General features: G+C 36.5%; 1 protein-coding gene across 4 annotated transcripts in view; it reads right to left on the reverse strand.

The window, feature by feature from the left end:
- The window catches only part of CFTR (CF transmembrane conductance regulator), a 169,357-nt gene that overhangs the window by 40,770 nt on the left and 106,115 nt on the right, over positions 1-22,472 (reverse strand). For all 4 annotated transcript variants that reach the window (XM_088799959.1, XM_019743194.3, XM_088799960.1 and 1 more), the window contains exons 19-22: positions 20,852-21,002; positions 19,704-19,931; positions 16,911-17,011; positions 3,049-3,300 (exon numbers count right to left, since the gene is read on the reverse strand). In XM_088799959.1, coding sequence (XP_088656085.1) covers positions 3,049-3,300; positions 16,911-17,011; positions 19,704-19,931; positions 20,852-21,002 — 732 coding nt within the window. The remainder of the gene's footprint in view (positions 1-3,048; positions 3,301-16,910; positions 17,012-19,703; positions 19,932-20,851; positions 21,003-22,472) is intronic.

Here is a 22,472-nt window from a genome sequence, read left to right on the forward strand (position 1 = left end):
CCACTTTGTAGCAAACTCGATTGGGATTTTCTGAATTGGGAACATCCTTTATTCCTATGGTGTTAAGATGCATAATGTCCACCATCTTGCTCCAGCCTTTCTCCCATTATATCCTTTATGCACCCCCTCGACCCAACTGAAATAGTAACTGCTTTCTGTACATGCTCCATGCCTGTGACATTCCCTCTGTCTATAGTACCCTTCTACATCCACCTTTCCTTGTTCGAATACACAATTCAGTCCCATTCTAAATGCCACTTCCCGTGGGAAACTTTCCCTGAATAGGCCAACTCCCAGCCAAATGATACTAACTGCTTCCTCCTCTGAATTACCTTAGCAGTTCACCTGCATAGTACCTCCTATTCAAGGATCTAACAAAGGTCTTTTGGAGCCTAAAGCTTATATAGTTTGGAGGGGGAGCTATTTTCAAGAATGAAGATTAAAATTATAAATAAAAAATTAGGCACAGAACCTTTAAAGAGGTTCAGGCAAGTGAAGTTTCCTGAAATGTAAACTTTGTAAGCTTCGCAATAAATCTGCCTTGCTGTTACTGCATCTCACACTGCTCAGTTTAGATTATCATCGTCTGGGACATATTCTCATTCTCTCTCTCTCTCTCTCTCTCTCTCTCTCTCTCTACCCCCCCCCGCCCCTTTCTCCCTCCCTGCATCTCTCCCTTATTCTGCTCCTTCTTTTTCTTCTTTTAAGAAAAGCAGTGGCAACTTGTGGGGAAAAAAGCTATGAAGTCAGACAGACCTGGGTTTAAGACTCCTGCTACGTCACTCACTTAATTGAACTTCAGGTTTTCCCACTGTGCACAAAAAGGATAATAATATCTACCCCTGGATCAAATGGGATTACAAATAAGGTCATAAAACAGTGCTTAGGGCATGATAAGCATTCACAAAATATTAGTTTCCCTCTTTGGGTGGCAAGATCCACAGCCTTATGTGGGTAATTCTTAATTCCCTCACAGCAGCTAGGCAGTGCCTCACAAAGAACAGTTACTGAACATACGTGGCCTGTTTTCTATACCTGGGTTCAGGAAAATGAAATGCCTGACATACTGTTTCTTCCTCATTTTATAGCATCTCTGATCACAACTCGCACATCAGAGACGCTACATGCAGAAACGAGGTCTGCAAATTCTGTCACTCCACTAGAACCTGCTTGGATTTAACTGAGTGGGAAAGTGAACACTGGGAAAGCTGAGAAATGAGAAGATGTCAGGAAGAAGGAAAGCAAACCATTTACCACAGCTTTCTACCTGGTTTATATCAATCTATTGTTGCTATCACTTGTAACCTGATGACAGCACTTTAGGCTTCCATCCTGGTGACCCCAGGGTGGCATTCACTGATGTGTAAAGCACAAGACAGTAATTAATTATGGTTTTTTCAATGCAAGTGGGGAGCTAAGGCAAATCATTGCTTTTACATAGTTCCGAAGCATAACTTTAACATTTCTCCAAGTTCAGTAATGAAGCAAAAATGTCAAAAATGTCAGAAATTTCATCAGGGCTGTGATGTAACATTAATAACCGTAAACAAACTCATTCTAATACCAGGGGCAAATTCACCTAAAAATCTAGTCTTTCCATTTATGCCCATTTAAAATGGTTCTCTCTCTCAAAAAAAAAAAAAAAAGAAGAAAAAGAAAAAGAAAAAAAAATCAATTTTTTATAATGTAATATAAAGAAATATAATAGAATGTGAATTTATTTATCCTAACTAAAATTAAAAAGATGAGTCAAAATTTCCAGTGTGCTATTTTAATCCATTTAGCATGGTATGCAGAAACGTTTTGTTCATTCTATACATATTTTTTAACAGAACTTTATCCAGTGTATTAAATTATTAAATATTCCTAAACCCATGGGCCAAAGCAAGTGGTCTTCCTATGTAACAAGTCTCTTCCTACTCAGTGACAGTAATGGTGGCATAACAAACTTTACTGACCGTTATCTCAATAGTTAGAAAAAAAACTTTGAAATTAAACCACAAAGACATGAAGTTTTCAAATTCAGCTTTCATAAGAAATGGCTCTCTTGTATTCTTTTTTAAATTTTATTAAATTTTCTATTCTCTCTTAATTAAAAAAACAATCAAAACAATAGAAGACTCCTGTGTAGATTAATAGAATGGCCCAGATAATGGGATCTGAAGACAATATGAAATATTTCTAGAGCATGAAATATAGGGAGAATGACCACCTCTTTCACCAAGAATCAAAACTAGCACACTGGAAATTTTGACTCACCTTTTTAATCTTAGTAAAGCAAAAGACAGTAATTAATTATGGTTTTTTCAATGCAAGTGGGGAGCTAAGGCAAATCATTGCTTTTACATAGTTCCGAAGCATAACTTCGGATAAATATGTAATACTTCGGATAAATAAATTCACATACTACTAAAATTCGCTCTTTATTATATTTCTTTATATTATATTATAAAGAATGCAATTTTTTATTTGACAGAAATCAGTTTTAAATGGGTATAAATAGAAAGCATGGCTATTTTTGTTTATTAAATAAGATTTTGCTTAGTAAATTATTGGGAAAAGGTAATCCATACCTTGATGAAAGCTCAAACTAAACAAACAAGCTGAAAAAAGCTGAGAAAAAAAGTACCACTTCTTTGATAGAGTGTAAATTAGGTAAAATTTAAGAAGACATTATGGAGTCAGCAACAAAATATTTCTCTTACCTGAAATGAAAGACAGTTTCAAGATGTAAAATCTAAAGCATGTTTTAATTTTGGCTTATTTAATGGCTACTTTAGTTAGTAAACTAGCAATTAGTTAGATATTTTGCAAGTGAAATCACATTTCAAATAAACCTATCATAAAGATTCAGGTCTCTGAAAACTAAATTTCATATGGAAAAAAACAAGGCCTCCACTAATAATAACTTGAAACCTGTCTGTTCATCATGGATCCAAGTCTACAACAATGGTGTTAGAAATGGATTCTACTAACCTATCACACTAGGCTACTGTGATTCACTCACTGAACACAGGCCTAACAAAGCAAGAAACGTTTAAATCTCACCCTTTGGCCAGGACTTATTGAGAAGGAAATGTTCTCTAATATGGCATTCCCACCATCTATATATTTTGCTGTGAGGTCTTTGACGGTCATTTGGCCCCCTGAGGGCCAGATGTCATCTTTCTTCACATGTTGATTCTCGAGAATCATAACTTTCGAGAGCTGGCCATCCTTGTATGGTTTGACTGACTTGGTAGATTTACTTTCTTCTGTTGGCATGTCAATAAACTTAAAGACTCGGCTCACAGATCGCATCTGAAATGAAAATAACAGTATTTTATTTTTGTTTGTTTAAGAGCTGCAGGCATAATTAGATGTTTCCTGAAAGAACTTTAGATGTGACGCTAGCTAGTCGTCACTTGGTTATTTGTGAGCAGGTTTTTCAAGGAATTAACAGGAAGTAATTGGATATAATTTAAAGGTTAACCAAAGAGAATTAACTAGGACTTATATAAATGGGCTTTTGACAGATCTGTTTATTTTTGTGATCACTTAATTCTCAGTTATGCAAGCTGCATATAAGTAGCCAATATACTCAAGGGAATAGATGATGTCAAGGGGAAAATTGTTTTCTACTATGAGCAGCAAAATGCACAATGTTGTACAACTGGTATGTTATAATAAAATGTTCCAGATCTCACAACTACTACAGAAGATTCTTGCTTTTCTCTCGAACTGCCTTATAACTATCTACAATTCTATATGTCGGCTGGGAGGTAAGTGGACTCTTGTCACTTACTAAATTTTGAATAACTTCACAATAATCTTCAAACAAATTTAAGTCATTGGCCTATATCTGCACTTCAATAATTATATTTTTAATCTAAATTACTTAAAGACCAATGTCCGTTGCTGAGCAAAATGTGACTGTATATAAGGGTTGTATTTGAAATTAAATATGCATCTCTTTATAAATTTATTCATATAACATTTAATAAAGAATATATTTAATGTATATAAAAATATAAGAGCTCAGTTATTTTTCCTAGGTGCTTAGTTAAATTCTTTACCAAAACCATATTTCTCTGAATAATTATATGACTTATTGGAATTTGGAATATGATTTTTAAAAATAGCCTGGCATATAAAACGGCCCCAGTAAATATTTCTGAAAAATTAATTAATGAATAAAGGAATGACTATGCAAATGATTAAATATGTATGAATAAATAAATGAATAAGAAGAAAAAATTTTAAACTGTGAATTCATTCAATTTCTGTTGTTAAACAATATCATCCTTGATCTTGTGACTCAGCCCTTCCCAGATGTTAACAGCTTACAGGCCAGAAATTTACTGCTTTTTTTGTCTTAAAAGTAATTGTTGATTCTTGGCTTTATTCAGTGAAGAATGTATCCTTCTACTTTACAATGTTAAAGTATTATTTTATGTCTAGTTAAGTCTTAGAGTATTATAAATGATAATTTTTTTGCAAAAAAAAAAGGATAGGAAGAAATACATTTGGGGCATTTACTTCTAGTATTTCTATTTTTTCATTATCAGAAGTTAAATGGGAAAAGTTTTTTATCTTTAGTATGGAATGACTGGTATATGAAACTGAGGAATTTAGATATTAATCCTTAACTGACCCTTAGAAGTTCCAGCTTAGTACATCTAACTGTATTGCCTGTTTCTCGTGCCATTGATCCAGCCTGTTGTTTGTGGAATTCTTTCTTCTATCTAATAATTCTGTGCTTCAGTTTTCTTCATTTTGAAAATACCTTGGAATTACCTTCAATAATTATTCAAAGTTCAAGAAGAGACTCCTTTTAAGCCAAACCCACAGTTAATAGAAATGAAAAGTATGCAGAGCCCACATCCATCTTAAGTAACTTTAGGGGGAGTGAAAGGCATGTAATCACTGCTGCTCCCACACGTAATATTTTAAATTCCAAATTATGAGTGATTTTCCGGGGTTCTTAAATACTGATTCAGTTGTTTTTTTTTATTATTAACTTTGAATTAAAATACAGACTTGCATTTCATTGTCATTAATTTTCACAGAATACTGCTCATCTATATAAGGTCTGGAAGATAAATCAGAATTATAGCTACTACTGAGATGGAACTTCCAGGGAAAAACTCAAGTGCATTTAAAATACCTTATTGTATTTATCCTTCGTAAGAATAACATCACTCTCTTGAAATGAGAAATTTAGAGAAATGCAGAAATGTAGCTTCACTTTATAAAATACAATTGGAACTGTTGACATTTCTGTGTGCCACTGCTGTGAAGAATTCCAGACATGTCTTTGTTAAGTACTTTAGAATGTAAAATGAGACACTGTGTAACAAAAATCCTTTTAATAGTTCCAAATAATCAATAAAACATTTAAGTATTGCTATCTAAACTACTCAAAATTATATGCAGTGTTATTAGAAAATGACATTCAAAACCACAATTTTGGCAGCACTGAAATGTAGCGTATGATTTTTGGTGTAAGAATTTATGTTTGAGTACAGCAAATTAAATTCTCCATTAGTGAGGCTAATTCACCTCTGAGGGGAATCTGGAACTTGTAATGTCTAATATGGCAAATGGAACATACCTATCAAATTTAGAAAATGGAATTTTCTACTTGTCACCTTTCATACTGTCTAGTTGCGTAAAGTGACCCCAAGACAGATTGTTATGGTTGCCCAGAGCCTGGCCAGGTTACCCCGACCAAGAACAAGTGGGCAGTCTTAACAATGGGCAGGCACCACAACATATGAGCAGACATTCATTCAAGTCAATGGTTTAAAACATTTTCTGATGAAACAAAAAGGTGGCTCAGGCAGACACCTGCGTTATGGTCAGCTTTGCAGCCACTGAAATGCCATTACTGAATAGATGATGTGGCCAGATAATATTATAAATTCCTAATGAATTCCTTGCACCTCTCAGGCTTTCCAATTTGCACATTATACCTCCCCTGCCTCTTGAAGGAGAAGGTACATCAGAACCAGAACAGAGAAAATCAATTCTGGTCTCCAAGTTTCAAAAATTGGGTTTTGGAGTCAGAGATTGAGAGTTTGAAAATGTCAAGCCACATGAATATTGGGTTTTAAGCTTCAAAAGCCAAAGCCTGAAGGACTCAAAACACAGTGTTTATGCAAAAACGGTAGTCATAGATGAACTTCTATGGAATAGAAAACAGCTCTCCCCACTCCACAATCTGACTCGTGAATGAAGGTAACAAGAGGGCCGAGACACCAGATCCTCTAAAAAATAGTCTTGCTTTGCAACCAAACATTGGCTTCATTCTCAAGTAGATTTGGGGGATTTTAGAATTGAGTGGACATGGTTGCTCAGCATGGCTAGACACAGATGACATAATGTCAGATTTCCCTGTATTTCCAGAGGGGGCTGAAGGGAAGACAATTCCAATCCTTTGTACTCTCAGGGTCTTCCATGACTCAGGCATAGAAGAACCCAAGAGACAACTCATCAGAGGAGAGCTCACAGTCAGGACAAGCACAAAGACTCAATCCGACTGAACTGTGCCCCTCTAGGTCAGACGAGAATCTCAGTGCCTCAGAGACAGTGAGCAAAACAAGAGATAGCCTAGGGCCAGATGCGTCTTCTTCCCCTAGTATCTTGGCATTCTGAAAACTCCACTCAGAACTTAGATCCACTTCTGGCAAGATCTCTGAGATTGTTTCTTTTACTCAATAGAACACATGTTCAAATGGAAAGTAAATTCAACTATAGCAAGAGGAAAAACGTATTTTTTAAACACTTGATTTCATAGCCAAAGATTCATAGCTACAACCAGGGATGCACCCAGGTTTTGTGGAACCTAAGACTGAAGTAATTTGGACGTGTCTTCTTAAGAAAACAATCAGAATTATGCACATATAATGAAGTATATGGCCTTTGGAGTGCAAGGACTTGTAGATTACGTTTTATGGACTTCTTGTTAAACTCACTGTGCCTATGACCTTTTTCAAAGCATTCCTTGTTAAAGCCTCCCCATTAATGCTTAGCTTAAAAAATCTTTGTTGGGGTGGCTGGTTGGCTCAGTTGGTTAGAACGCAGTGCTCATAACACCAAGGTCACTGGTTCGATTCCCACATGGGCCAGTGAAAAAGAAACAACGAAAAAGAAACAACAACTTGACTTGGAGCTGATGGGTCCTGGAAAAACACACTGTTCCCCAATATTCCCCAATAAAAATTGGAAAAAAAATCTTTGTTAATCATGAATGAATCCATTGTTTCCCTCACATGCAGAAAGCAATGTCTGTGTAGGGAGAATAGCTATGCTGTGATAGTTTAGCAGGTAATCCCGACTGCAGTTGCACCCCTGTGCTTCTTGGCCTGAAAATATACATTACTATTCGGATTACAAGGAAGTTGCCATGGACCCAACTATATTTAGTCTCATCTATTTGATTTAATTGAGCTTTTTAACCTAAATTAATTTTTTCTCTGTTTTAGGATGTCTACTAAACATTTTCAAGTGACATGTTAAAAATTGCTGTGCCATTGTCCAGCTGTCTAGATTGAGCTGGATGGAAATTCAGATTTGGCAATTATCAGAATGACTGTAAAGTGGCAAACTTTTAACCTTAAGCTAATACTTCCTATGCATAGAAAGGGTTTTCGGAGGAGAAGTGAGGGGCAGCTCTGTCTGGCCCACTGACAGCACACTCTGATTGGAGCTGGCCTCAGCATAAGTGGGAGCTCTTGTCTTAGATTATGAGAAGTAAATGATAAAGCCAGAAGGAAACTCAAGCACTGAGACACTGAACCTATTCTTTATGTGAAGAGAAAAACTTGATATAACCTGTACATATTTCTATAAAATTGGCCAAAATGAAGAGGGATTTTTGCTTGAGAATCATGTTTAAAATTTTTGGTTTCATTATTTAAATATATTATGCTCCAAATATTTTTCTGAGTCAATCTTTAACATTGAGTATCATTATCTTTATAACAACACCTGAAGTTACTAATCTAAGCATCAGAAGAACAAAGTCTCTTGGGAGTGTGATGGGAGTATAAAAGAATAGCTCCCCATCTCTTCTCAACCTTACTTCACAAGGGATATGTTTACTTCACAAGGGATATGAAAAAGAAAATGATTCCTGGTTTTTCTTTCCGCCTTTTGTTGACAAAGAGGGAAGAGAAAGCTTAAAGACCTTTCCAGAATAAGTCAGGAAGCCAAACTTTTCTCCTTTAAAAAATTATTTGTACTATATCCTTTTATTTTTGGTGTTTAGAAACCAGGGTATCAAAATTACTCATGAACACCTAAACTACATGCCAAAATACCCGAAAAGCTATGATAATAGAAAATATATTTTATAAGACTGAAATCTGGCCAACAACTGTAAAGAGATTTTATAACTGGTTGCTATAGGAAGATAGAAAGAAATACATGTGAAGAGAAGCATCTGGAAAACTGACACAATGTGAAAAACATCACACATTTAAAAGAGAAATTCTCAAAATGTGAAATCAATAACAGGACAAATTAACATGTTTTAAATCATAGATTCTTCCTGGTAGGCGCAAACTAACTGCCTTTCAACCCTCACTAATATGGACCCAACACCCAAGACCATAGTCATCAGCATAATCTTTAGGTCAGGCATGCAGACTTAAGAGATAAGGGTTTATCATGGAAACAGGCTCTGCTCAAAACAGATTCTGGAAACTCTGGTCTATTTTTCTGTATGTGTCACTTGTGCCCCTAGATCACATAAAAAGTCAGGTACCATATTTCTATAAATTATTAACATTAACAGCATAAATGAGTTACATATGATATACTATAAACTCTAACCCTTAGTAAATTATTATCACTCGCTATCTACGCAAATGGTTTACATACTCTAATCTGTGGCAAATCACATGGCTAATCAGTGTCACTTTTTCTGACTCAAGAAAGTTACAGCAATAGTGTTCTTGACATAAAAGAAAGAAAATCCATTAAAAATGACAAAGACTTGTCCGAAGTAAACACGGAGGTATCAAATATGTTACACTTATTTTCAATAATTAAGAGCTTTAACAATCATGGTTCTAAGTGAAACAACAGGCAAAAGACTCAAATTTACCTTTTTATGTGAAAGGTCTGACATCAGTTATTGAATCTACTACTCAAATTGGAGCTTACTTGAACTCTATCTTGTGTTAATTTTTCTTTATTTTTTAAAGCACATGACAAGCCATCAGCAAGTGCTTGGTGAATGCAATTGAGTGTATGTGGTAATCACTAAAAATATTTCAAAAAAATGTCAAGAAGAGGAGTCTAAAATGACATATCAAAATATTTTCTCAAGGTTTTTACTATTTTAATGATGTAAAATGTTTCTCCAAGCATCTTAAGTTTGAAATATTGTGACTTTCCTATACTCTATCAAGTATCGTCCGTCATATGTCTTATAGCTACATCAGTGGTTGATGTATAGGACAAGAATGACTTGCTGACGGTCCATCAATTCCAAAGTAAATTCTATCCTATAGACCAGAAGTCAGGAAAACTGTGGCTCGATGGCCAAACTAGCCACACCCATTTGTTTTGCTCTACGCTGGTGGAGTTTGATAGTTCACAAGAGACCATACATCCTGCAAAGCTAAAAGTAGTTACTATCTGACCCTTTATAGAAAATGTTTGCTGATCCCCTTCCACAACTCACAGAAAATCAGAGCTAAAATGAAACTTAGAGATCATCGAATGCAGTGATTTACAAGTCTGGATACACATTAGAATCACCTGGAACACTTTTAAAAAATATAGACATCATGCCTAGACATCTTGCCCCTGACCAGGAGAACTGATTCAATTGTTCTCAGAGGACACTGAGTAATCTAAATTTTATAATTCCTCATGTGCTGCCAGGTAGAAAACCTCTGATCTAATCCATTGCTTCTTGGTACAAATGAGAAAATCTAAACCCAGAAAGGTGAAGTAATGGGAACAAAGCCCAACAAATAATTTTCCAAACTTTCCCGCACTCCAGCAATGACGTAGGACTCTCATAAGCCTCTCCTACCAATTCAAGACTCAAGAACATCTTAATGGCATGTTCTTTCTCTTAGTTGGTTCTAGTAACACACTGGTTCAGAGTTGTTTGATCAGCTCTAACAACTGCACTGGGGAATGACTTCAACACTGGACTTCAGGTCTCAGGGAGAGTGGCAGGTATGTGTGACTCTCATGAGACTCTGGAATAACGCCTGAACATGACAAGCAAGAGTTGAAATCTTTCATGTGGAAAGGGTTCAAAAGAGAGAGAATGTCAGAGCTGGCAGGAACCTCAGAAAATTCCTAACCAAACCGTTTCATTTTACAAATGAGAAAAGTGAAGCCCTTGAAGGGGTGTGACTTGGCCAAGGCCACACGACTTCTGATGGTAAGGCCAGAGTTGAATGCAGAGTAGAAAACCACTCTGTAGGATAGAAAGAGAATGGTGAGATGGAAAGAAGTCTTGGGACAGAGGTCATGAAAGGAAAATATACCACAAAGACTTGTGAAAACAGAAAAAAAGAAAGATAAGTTCAGGAGACCATTAAAATAAAGCAAAAAAATAGGAGAAATGTACCCTCCCCTCAGATTCTTATAGCAGAAACTATTTTCAATACAAGAGAATTAGGCATTAGCAGCAAAGAAGAAATGCCAGGTTCCCTTTTTCTCTTCCCATCAGGTGTCTTGTTCCTCGCTGTACAATTAGTCACTTGATCTTCACTGGAACCCAAAATAAACACAGGCGATGAAAGGACAAAGGAGAAACAGAGGGAGTTTCTATTGACAGAAAACTCTTCTCAGATTGCATCAATCGTGCAAGAACTTTCTGGAGCCCCATTGACTGGAATCTAAATGTAAGCCTTGCTGAGACACAGTCTTCCCTGCTCATCCTGTGGTTTTCTTTCTCTTGTGTTATTAGGAACACACAGTACAGCAGGAAAGGTTTATCTGCTGATGCTGTTGGAGAATTAAGGAAGCAGATGATACTCACATGCTCAGATCTTGTAGTTGTGCTCACTACATGGTAGATAGCCCGTAAAGGACATAAACTGTCAACCGCCTCATTCAAACAATGAAACTACAAGTGTTGACAAGTTGTGAGTCACCAGATAGCTTGATATCACTAAATCGGAGGCATCACCTTAGCACCCCTTAGCTCTTACTTATGTATTTATGTATGTGTGTATGTATTTAATCTTCATTCATTCATGGAGCAGAAATCCAGATATCCATTGTCTTAAGATACAGAATGCTTACACAGCTAACAATAAGAGATAGAATATGGTACTAAAAATGGCATGTATCCTGTGAATCCATAGGAAATAAATCAGTACACAGCTTTGTTAAATAAGAATGCAAAAAACTTAAGATAATTGCTTTAGCAATAGAAACTATAATCTATCTAGTACTTGAAGTATGGAGTTAAAAGGAATGAACACTTCTCTTTTCATCCCATCTACATAATGGTATGAGATATACAATTGAAATGAATAGAGAGAAGGATACACAATTCATGTTAAAATGAACAGTGAATTAGAAATAACAATTTTTAAAACACTTTGATATCAATTGAAATAACTTGAAATTCCCTAACATGGGGGTTTATAGTGGGAGTTATTAAATTAGACTCTATGATAATTTTACTATTTTTAAAAATTTTCTGGGGTAGTTCACAACCTCTTAAACTATAGTAGTCCTCACTTATCGTCAGTAGGTTCTATGACTTTAAGCAAAATGACATATAATGAAACCAATTTTACCATAGTCTAATTTGATATAAACAAAACTTAAGTTCCTAGAGCATCTCATCAACTTTATAATGAAATACCATTGAATAAAAACAATGTTATTTGAGGACCTGCTGTATATTGTTCATAAGTTGACAATGTTCAAATGATTTATTTCCCGACCTACTACATAAAGTTGGCAAATTAGTAGATAGAATAGACACTTTGTTTCCTTTTAATGGTCTCTTGATATCCCATTTGTATTTTGAGGAGACTCTGGACAAAAACTTACAGGCTAAAACATCAAATCTCCTGGAAGATATTCTATCACTGTGTTTTATGAACACATGGAGGTGTCAAGTTGGTAGTTGGACACATGTTTAGAGAGCAGGGGAGTAGTCTAAACTACAGATATGAATGTGTGATTCATTAAGAGATAGTTTTTGAAGCATGGAGTTAGATAACAACAGCTGGAGAGAGTGTACATAGAAGAGGGCTGGAATATAGCTGAGGTTTAGAGGTCTGCAATAATAGGGGCCAGCAAAGAGGACTGAGGTGGAACCAGAGAAGGAGCAGGAAAACCAGGAGGGAAAAGCATCATGAAAATAGGAGAAGAAAGTATCACAAGAAGAAAGATTTGTCCATGGTAAACATACTGCTGAGAGGGAGACAGGGACTTGGGCTCTGGTAAGGTACTGGTCCCATGTCACGGGGTGATGGAATGAAGTGGAGTAGGCCCTCTTTCTAGAAGTTCTGCTGTAAATAGGTCAATGAAATGGAGTGCAAGCTGGAGATCAAAAGAAGGTGGCTTTAAGCTAGGGAGAAAGATCCCACACAGGGGTTAATCACATATTACTGGCCTTCATATAAGAGCAAAGACACAGAACGAAGGTACAGCCTATAAGGAGAGGTGCAGCAGGGTGGTGCAAATGGTGGGGAGAAATGACGGAATTCCTTCTGGTTGCGTCTTTTTCTTTTTTCCTTTGAAGTACATAGCAAGGTCATTGACTGAGAGTGCAGGAAGTGGAATTATTGGGGCACCTGAGAAGAGACAAGAAGGTGGGAAAGAACTACGATAGGGAATAAAATAAAGAATTTATTAGGCTTTTCCTGCTCCGGCCCCAGAGGCAGCAACTGCCGTGATGTTGATACTAAGAAGAACCGGATGGCCACTGAGAACTCCTTTCTAAGGAGGGGGTGATGGTGGCTGAGAAGGATGTTCCCGTGCCTAAACACCCAGGCTGGCACACAAGAATGTGCCTGATCATCACGTGGTGAAGGCGATGCAGCCTCTCAAACCACGAGGCTGTGTGATGGGACAGTTTGCCTGGAGACATTTACTGACCTTACCAATGAGGGGAGCCCAAATCTCCATGATTACCTCCACCTGCCCCTCAACCCCCCACCCCGAGATCATGCCTGCAACCTTGGCCGCAGCTGGCCTCAGTCAGGCAGGGCAAGGCCCAAAGGTCTGGAGGGTGAATGACCTGCAGGACTCACAGGAAGGGACGCTGACAGACACCTACAGAGCGCTGCCCCCTGCACTCACAAGAAGGCCGAGGCCGGGGCTGGGTCAGCAACGGAATTCCAGTTCATAGACGGATTGATTTGGTCGTGGACGTGGTCAACTACCTCATTCAAGTTGGGAGGGATTCTTTTGTGTTGAATAAATGTGTGGCCGGAAAATTAAAAAAGAAAGAATTTGTTAGGAAAATGTAATAAAAATGTTGTTGGCCAGTGGTGAGGGTCGATATTTGAGATGTGTAGTCGGTCATAAACACAGAGGGACTAGAGGGAGGGATGAGGAAGTGCTATCATCCAAATATTACCTTTACTGGTTGAAAGCTAATGAAAGGTAGGCACCTGGGTGTAAGCAGTAAAAGAAAAGTCATACTGCTATTTTTATAACTTCGTAGTTCTGTAGACGTTTGACTCTGTCCATGTCTGACCTAGGCCAGTTGGGGAAATGAAATATTCTTTCCAATCCTAAAGATGTTTTTTTCCTCGGGAGCCCAGTACTGAAATACTAAAAGCATGTGTCAAACAAAACATCCTGTTTACTACATTTTAAACTCAGATCTAAATTCAGTTAACAAATCAGGAAAGTAAAATGAGAACATACTGAATTTTTAATTCAGAGGTCAGAAGGACCTTTATTGTTAAGATCACTCAAGATCATTGTTAAGATCAATTTGAGAGCACAGCTACCTCCCCTCCTACCTCAACATATGCCAGGTGAAAATTTAAAAATTACGGTATAACTTTAGCAATTGCATGGGTGAAAGCAGTATGATGGGAATTAATACCTAAATAAATGTCCACCAATGCCCAGGAAAGACCACTTGCGTTATTTAGCAGGGAAATAAAAACTAACATGATCACTTCGATATTCAAACAAAAGAACATGGTTTTTAAAGGTGAAATCAAATGTAAATATTGACACTTTTCAGAGATTGTATTATAACACAATAGTTCTTTGCAAAGATACTTTTATAACAGGAGATGAAAGACACAATGTCAAAGCACAGGTCACAAAGGCCAGGATACCCAAGTGAAAACTAAAGAAGTAAAAATACCATAGGGACACTTTCATGGAGATTGGACATGCAGAATAGAAGCGCAACGGGAAAGGTTTTGACATCAATGTGTAGAGGATGTTACAAAAACCAAGAAAAGTAATATGACAAAGAGAAAGGAATTGTGCATAAAAAGGTGAAGAGATTTTTTACATAAAGAAAGAGGTGAAGTGATGAGGATTTTAATTGTCAAGTCAAAGTTGTAGAAAGTTGGAACAAAGAATTAAATGCAAGTACAATATTTGTTTGCTGTTCTCCTATTTGCCATCAGAAATATTTTTAAGTAACTTTATGAGGCCCAACCCCAAAAGCATAGAGTTATGTAAGGAGATGAATGAGTCTCTAAAAAGAGCTGGTCAAACTAAAAATAATGATAATAATAATAATAATAATAATAATAATAATAATGTTAAAGGAAAAGAGATAAACCCTACTCTAAGTCATGCTCAGGTTAAATTTCATTTCAAGAATTATAAAAATGCTTTGGTTAAATAAAATATTAAGACATATGGGCAAAAAGTGGGCACTTAAAAGTTTTTTTCCCTAGAAATATTTTTTATAATGATATTTGCTCTAATAAGAATGGATTATACAAATGTCACAGTTGAATGAATGTGTGTGGTCTGAGAACAGGTGGACTTTCTCAGAGAATGAGAAAGGGAACTTCATGTGTAATAATATAGTCATTCTCAACGTGGGTTTTGAGATTCTCCACCAGTGTTGTAACAGATGACTGAGTTTACATACAGTACTCCAGACAGCCCAATAAAAGTTGATGATTAAGCCATCAGACACACTACACAGTCTGAATGGAAATTATATATGTGTGTGTGTTGTTGTTTTTTTTTAATAAAAAAAGGAAATCTGCCTTGCTTCCTTTATGTCTCACTCTTGCTGCCATGGGATTTCTGCCTCTGACACAGTGTTCACTCCTAAATATAACTGAAGGCACTGCATTCTAGGAAAACAAGACAAGAGAAACAATAAAACCAAGGTATGATCTTTGTACACACCAATAAAGTATGCAAATGTGTGACAATATTGACCAAGCAAAAAAAAAAGATAAACATTTTAAGAATGAGAAAGGAGCTATCACCAAAGACTGTGGAAATTTTGAAAATAAGAAAAAAATATTATAAAAAATGTGATACTGATAAATTTGAAAACTCAAGGTAGGGCAGGATTTCTTAAACAAGATACCAAAAGCACAGAACATAAAAGATTAGAAAATTGAACTTCACTGAACTTAAAAGCTTCTTTTCATCAAAAGACATTAAAAGTCAAGCCAATGACTGGAGGACCATGTTTGAAATGTACGGAACTGATAGTTGATCCAGAATTCATACATGCATACAAATCAATTAAGAAAAATCCCAGTCTATTTGAAAAATGGGCAGGAGATATGAATAAGCAATTAACAGAAGAGGAAACTCAAAGACCAATAACTATGTATTAAGCTGCCCTATCTCCTTAGAAATCATTTCACTTCCATCAGATTGCCAAAACTAAAAAGCCTGACAATATTGTGTTGCATATCATAGCCATGGACCTATGAAAATTATTCTCTTGATGGGAATATAAATTGGTACAACAGATTTGATAACAATGTGGCACAAACTAGTGAAGCTGAATGTGGGTAAATTCTATGACCCAGCAATTCCACTCCTGAGTAATCTGTCCTAGAAAAACCCTGGGCTTTCCAATTCTCCCTGTACCATTTATTGAAGAGGCTTTCTTTTCTCCATTGTATGTTTTTGGCTCCTTTGTCAAAAATTATCAGTCCATATTCATATGGGTTTATTTCTGGGTTTCAGTCTTATTCCACTGATCTGTGTGTCTTTTTCTGCCAATACCATGCTGTTTTGATTGTCACTTTGTAGTACAAATTGAATCATGGAGTGTGATACCTCCAACCTTGTTCTTTTTTCTTAGGATTGGTATATACACACTACTCTGCCATAAGAAAAGATGAAATACTGCCATTTGCAACAACATGGATGAATCTTGAGATTATACTAAGCGAAATAATTCAGACAGAAAAAGTCAAGAACCATATGACTTCTCTCATATGTGGGATATAAAACTGGATGCAACAAAGGAACAAGACAAACAAAGAAACAAAAATCATAGACACAGACAAAAGTTTAGTGGTTACCAGAGGGTAAGGGAGAAAGGGGGATGGTAGAAGAGGGTGAAGGGGGTCGAATATATGGTGATGGAAGGGGAACTGATTATGGGTCGTGAGCACACAATGTGATATATAGATGACGTATTATAGAAATGTACACTTGAAATCTAGGTAATTTTACTAATCACTGTCACCCTAATAAATTTAACTTTAAAAAAAGAAGAAGAAGAAGAATCCTGGGCACGGAGACTGTGCAATAACGTGCACTGCAGCACTAGTTCTTGGTTGTGGTTATCAATGTGGAGGAAAGAAGAGATAAGGGTTTAATGAGAGATACATAGTGGCCTTATATTTATCTGCAGTGTTTTATTTCTTAAGCTGAGGGTTGGGTACATTGTTGTCCCTTATGTTATTACCTATACTTTTTAGTTTGTCTGAATTTTTTCATAAAAATTTTAAAAAATAACAATGACTTACCAAGCTATCCACATCTATGCTGGAATTCACAGCCCACTGCAATGTACTCATGATATTCATGGCTAACGTTAGAATAATGCCAACCGTTCCTTCTCCTTCACCTATAGGTGGAAAAAAGATAAACAAACTTTGTTCTAGTTCTCTTCTGTGAACACCTGTATCTATATCTCTCTTAGGGCATTTGTCATTTAAAGTTACATTTCAATGTTGTGCCAGTTTAACCATCTTTCATCTCAGTTCGGCATAGCATCTACCACTAATAATAATGCCCTGCCTATAGTAAGTATTCAGCCAATGTTTTAAATCAGAAAGTGAAGATTAGGAAAGAGTTGCCCTCTTTTTAAATGTTTCAGATATTATAGGGGCTGTTGGTGTTGGTTAGATACCATGTTTATCTCCTCTGCTATTACTCTGTAAGTAATAACACTTTCAAAGATTATAATAGATAATGGGAGAAAAGGCCTGTGTCTTGATGAGCTCGTCTACAAAGAAGTCGGAAGCAGGGGAAGGTGTGAGCAGCATCCAGAAGACATTTAGCTGTGCTTTGTGCCTTTACAAGGACTGTCTCTGAGCTCATCAGATACTGTTGGGGCAAAAGTGGACTTCAGAGTTTCAACAGCAAGTCAAAACTCATGGGTCTGCCCTTTGGAAAGACAAGACTGCCATTTTTGTTTTTAAAAAAGATAATACTAGTTCACTCAGCGTTTAATTAGAATAAACAGGTTTTCAGGGCTGGGTAGAACCACTGATTAAAATTCATAAATATTCAGTATTTATGGCCACAAAAGTTGTCTAATACAAATTTTCTTAAGTTATTATCATTTTAGGTTATCAAGTCTCAATTGAGAGTCAGTCCTTGCAGCTATTATGCATAATAAAATTGTCATAGGGTTCCAAAATTGGAAGAAATAATTCATCCTATTACTATCAATTGAAATTTTTTGCTTCCACAATTCGTGTAACAGAAGATAAAGCATACACAGCAAGTATATGCTTTTAGTACCAAATCATTTATTCCCAATAGGGAAGATTTAGTCAGGATGCCAATATGTTACTCATTCTGAAGATTAAGAGGAGAGTAAGATAACGTTTGACAGCACTAACAATAATAAGCAATGTAAGATGTATGAGTATTTATGGACCAGGCACTATATTAAGGGTTTTGTACAAATTATCACATTTAATACTCACAAAACTCGAAAACGAGGGCCTTAGAGAAGTTAATTAATGTGTACGAGTTAATACAGCTGAACACCTTGATATTCAGTGTGTGGTTAGCATTCACGCTTGCTAGGCATCTGATCTGATTGACAGGTCCTAAAGTACATGGTTGTTAAATGCTTTGACTATCACCCCTGGTAAATCAGGCCTCAGTCAGATCTTTAACCATTATGGCACAGCACATGACATATAATTGTTAACAAACCGTTATGTGTGTAATTCAGCCTTCTTTGATCCTCTTTTCAATAACTTAAAGGAAAAAAATGTAAATCCTGAACCTAAAAGGAAACTTTATTTTTTGTTTTAAATGTTGTCCAGTATTACCGTATGCTAAGGGTTCATTCGCCTGCTCACTTGGATTCCTTTCGTAGAGACATTTTCCACTGCCCCGGCTGAGAGAACACGAATGTGGGGAACCTACTACCCTCACAGCAGCTGCATGGACTGCAGGAGGCCCGTGGGACCAAATAAGCCTATTTTCTGTTCTCCCTGGTTGTTGTAACTGGACAGATGAACTCTGCTGTTAATTCTGGGGGCCTGAATGGAGAGACCACATAAAGTCACTGTGCCACAGCCCCGGTACAGCAGGAAAACCAGTCTTCAAAGAGGGAAATAAATGAAGCAGCTGCAGAAAGGAAGGGACAGAGGCCAGCATCTGGCCTCAAGAGATGGGAAGAAGAGCTGAGTTTGTCTCTCAGGGCTGATCCCATTTCCTCTGGAGGCCGAGCAGGCTTCCTGCCCTAGGGCTCTGTCAGACAGGCCCACAGCGCTCCACCTCACGCCTCATTTTGATTTGAGCAGGATTCTGCTCATATAGCCAAACAATCCTTCAAATTGGGTAATTGCTCTGAGCCTTTGTCCACTGTCATATCTGTATACATATTTCAACACTTCGTAAAACAGTAATTCAAATTCTTAATTTTGAAGAGCTTACTTATGCATATAGATTTTTACTTTACTTATGAAATATTTTGTGTTTTATCCAAGATCCTAAAATTCAGCACATTTCTACTTGAAAAATATGGCACTTTTATCTAACATTTCACATAGGTGGCAGTTTTTCGTCATGTAAAATTCTCATTAGGATAATGAATTTTACCAACTGGTGGTTAAAAGAACAAAACTTACCAGGGATGGGGAGTGTGTGTGTGTGTGTGTGTGTGTGTGTGTGTGTGTGTGTTCTTTTCCCCTATTCAGAGAGCCCCTTATTAAAGAGATCTATTATTTTTGAATTCTTTACCAATATGAGAGTCAAGAGATGATCCTTTTCAATCACATATTTGTTACCTGACACACTCTGTATCTCAGTTTTTTAAACCATAAAGCAGGGGTAATACAATACTATAGACGGCTCTAATTTAAAGAAGTCATTAGTTCAACAATAAAATAATAGAAATGAAATTCAAGGAAATTATTTGTTCAACAATAAACTAACAAATGTTTTGATTAACAAATTCCCCCCAAATTTGTTTAAAGATATCTAAAATATTTAACCGATAGAATGTAGCATTTTACTAGTTGACAGAACTTTAAATTAAATGTTTCGCTAAATAGCTAACAAGTTCATAGTACCTGTTGTTAAAATAGAAATGAAGGTAACAGCAACGAAGAAGATGACGAAAATTATCTCTATTCTCATTTGGAACCAGCGCAGTGTTGACAGGTATAAGAACCAGTTGGCAGTATGTAAATTCAAAGCTTTGTGGAACAGAGTTTCAAAGTAAGGCTGACGTCCGAAGGCACGCAGTGTCCATAGGCCTTTTAAGCTTGTAACCAGATGAGTGAAAATTGGACTCCTGCCTGTGAAATATTCCCATAGGAAACAAGGCAAATCATGTAAATACATAATACAAATTCTTACGACCATGTATCTGATAAAGAGTAGCTTAAAAGTTAATCAAACAGTAATGTCACTGGTTTAGGGAGGTTATGATTCTGGTACCATAGTTGGAACAGATGCAATGTATTATTTTTTACTGCGTTACCTCCTTTTCTACTTGGCTACCATGGATGGGAACTTATAAAATCACTGCCATTATTTATTGATGTTTCTTGGCTACCACTGAGCATTGTTTTTCTGGCTAATCCTGAATTAATCACTGCTGAGAGGAAATGTTTTTCTCTTAAGGCAATTTATTCAAGGCCTTGATTAAGAATGATTATATGACTTAATTGAGCAAATAACCTTCAATGCAGAAATACCTGGAAATGTATCCCCTGAAAACGTACCTGCACCAAAGCTGTTACTGAAAAACATACTTCCTTTCAAACAGCTCAACGTCAAGCAAGGGTTTGGACGCCAAAAAAGGCTGACTCGAGGAGAAAAAGGAAGGGTGTTTGAAACAAGAAGGAAGAATTCTGTCTGGTATCGTTTGGGAACCCAGACAAACCTTCAGTAATGGTAGAAGAATCATTTTAAAATCTAATTTATATCAGTAAATTAGGAATGAATATCCCATACACCAACACTGATCAGACTCTATACAGTTGTTTTAAAACCAAAACGAACTCACATGGTCTTAATGAACAAAAACAATCTATGTGTACTTTGTAATTTACTGTTTGCTTTTATATAAACACACTTTTTTAAAGTCACCATTATATAATGCAAGAGTTTAAAGGCAGGAAAAAAGTTTTAGAAAAATAGATTAATAACAGAGAATCACAAGTCTCTCTTGTGGATATTTTCTGAGGTGACCGTTGCACAGTCAGCGCCACACCTTCAGATTCCAGTTGTTTGAGTTGCTGGGAGGTCTGAAGGAAGTAGGCTCTCAATATCACAAAAGCGATGATCACGGGCACTGTTGCTAGGAAGATGTAGGGCTGTAAAACCGAGACCACTACTACAGCTCCAATCACAATTAATACCAACTGTAGGATTGAAGAAAACACGTTGGTGAGTAAAGATTTTCACATTGCAAAATGGACAAGGTATATTTCTAAACGAGCTCTTCATACTCTGCTCAATTCTCACCAAGGGGCACGCACCTTCCTACTAGGAAGTCTGTCACTTCAAAGTACATTTTTTTATCTTTTCCATGAATATTCAAAAAATTGTTTAGGTCCCTCCTAATAACATTTTGAAGTCCTGAAAACACGGTGATCTTGGATCTCAGAATGTTCTCATTTCCTGTGTACTTTAAGGTGTGTGATAAAAAAATTTAACAGGGTGATTCTTTTTTCTAGCCTGGCCCTCTTTTAAAATAAACTTTATTTTGAGACAATTTTAGTGTGGGTGATGTGAAATGTTAGCATTTATTTTGCTTAGACAATTTCTGAAAATGGTGCCTTCATCTTGGAGTCTTTGAGTCAGAAAGATCTTGCTTCAAAGTAGTCATGGTCATTTGGACAAGCTACATAACTTCTCTGAACCTCAGTTTCTCATGTTTAGGAAAATGAAAAAAAATACTTAATAAATGTTACTCCCCTTCCCAAAAATTCTGTTCCTGTTCCTTAAAATAATTGGAGATGACCTACAGGTTCAAAAATGATTTTAACAGTGTGGCTGATTTAATTTGAAATTAGACAATGTTTTCTATCTCATATGTTGTCAAAATGAATGTTGCATTTCAGTCAAGCCTATCCATTAGAGATATCTCTTCACATTATGCACCAAAAAACTGGAAACAGCCCCATTGACATTCACAGAAACAAGCAACCACACTAGTGTTCTTCAGGCTCAAATTGAAGGTTTAAATTCTTCATTTCCATGCAACACTAAATCCACACATTTTAAAAAGAAAAAAAAATCTGCTCAGTGAGTCTAGCCAGGGCACACTTGAAACCTATATAATTTTTACTAACCAATGTCACCGCAATAAATAAAAATTTTTAAAAGTTTGCTAACATTTGCTTTGCAATAACCCATTAAACTGTTACAACAAGGGTTACAAAATAAACTTATCATAATATCTATATAATAATCGGTGATCCAATTCTCCACCAATTTCTATGGTGACACATGCAATTTCCAGCTAATTAAATGAAACAGAATATTTTGGCAGATGGGAGCGGAGATGGGGGTGTAGCTAAGAACTCATAAATCGTCTTTGAATAGGTTGTTATTTTCATCTAAAACTTCAGATGATCATATCTCAATGACACTTGTCTAGGAAAAAAATCTACATCTCCAATCATCAAATTCTGCAATACCAGCCCCTCCTTCATTCAACAAGTATTCAGAGAAATCTTTACTGTACCAGACACTGAACTAAGTACATGTGATGACTCAATCTCAGGGAAGTCTCCCCCATTCCCTTCTTGCCCTCCAAATGCCATCAGCACAGTGAGAAAGCCCCAAATGCCCATAGCAAGACTTCATCCATGGGAAACTAGAGTTTT

Source organism: Rhinolophus sinicus, chromosome 8 (assembly GCF_057876585.1).
Source record: "Rhinolophus sinicus isolate RSI-liver-muscle chromosome 8, RSI-T2T, whole genome shotgun sequence".
NCBI lineage: Eukaryota > Metazoa > Chordata > Mammalia > Chiroptera > Rhinolophidae > Rhinolophus > Rhinolophus sinicus.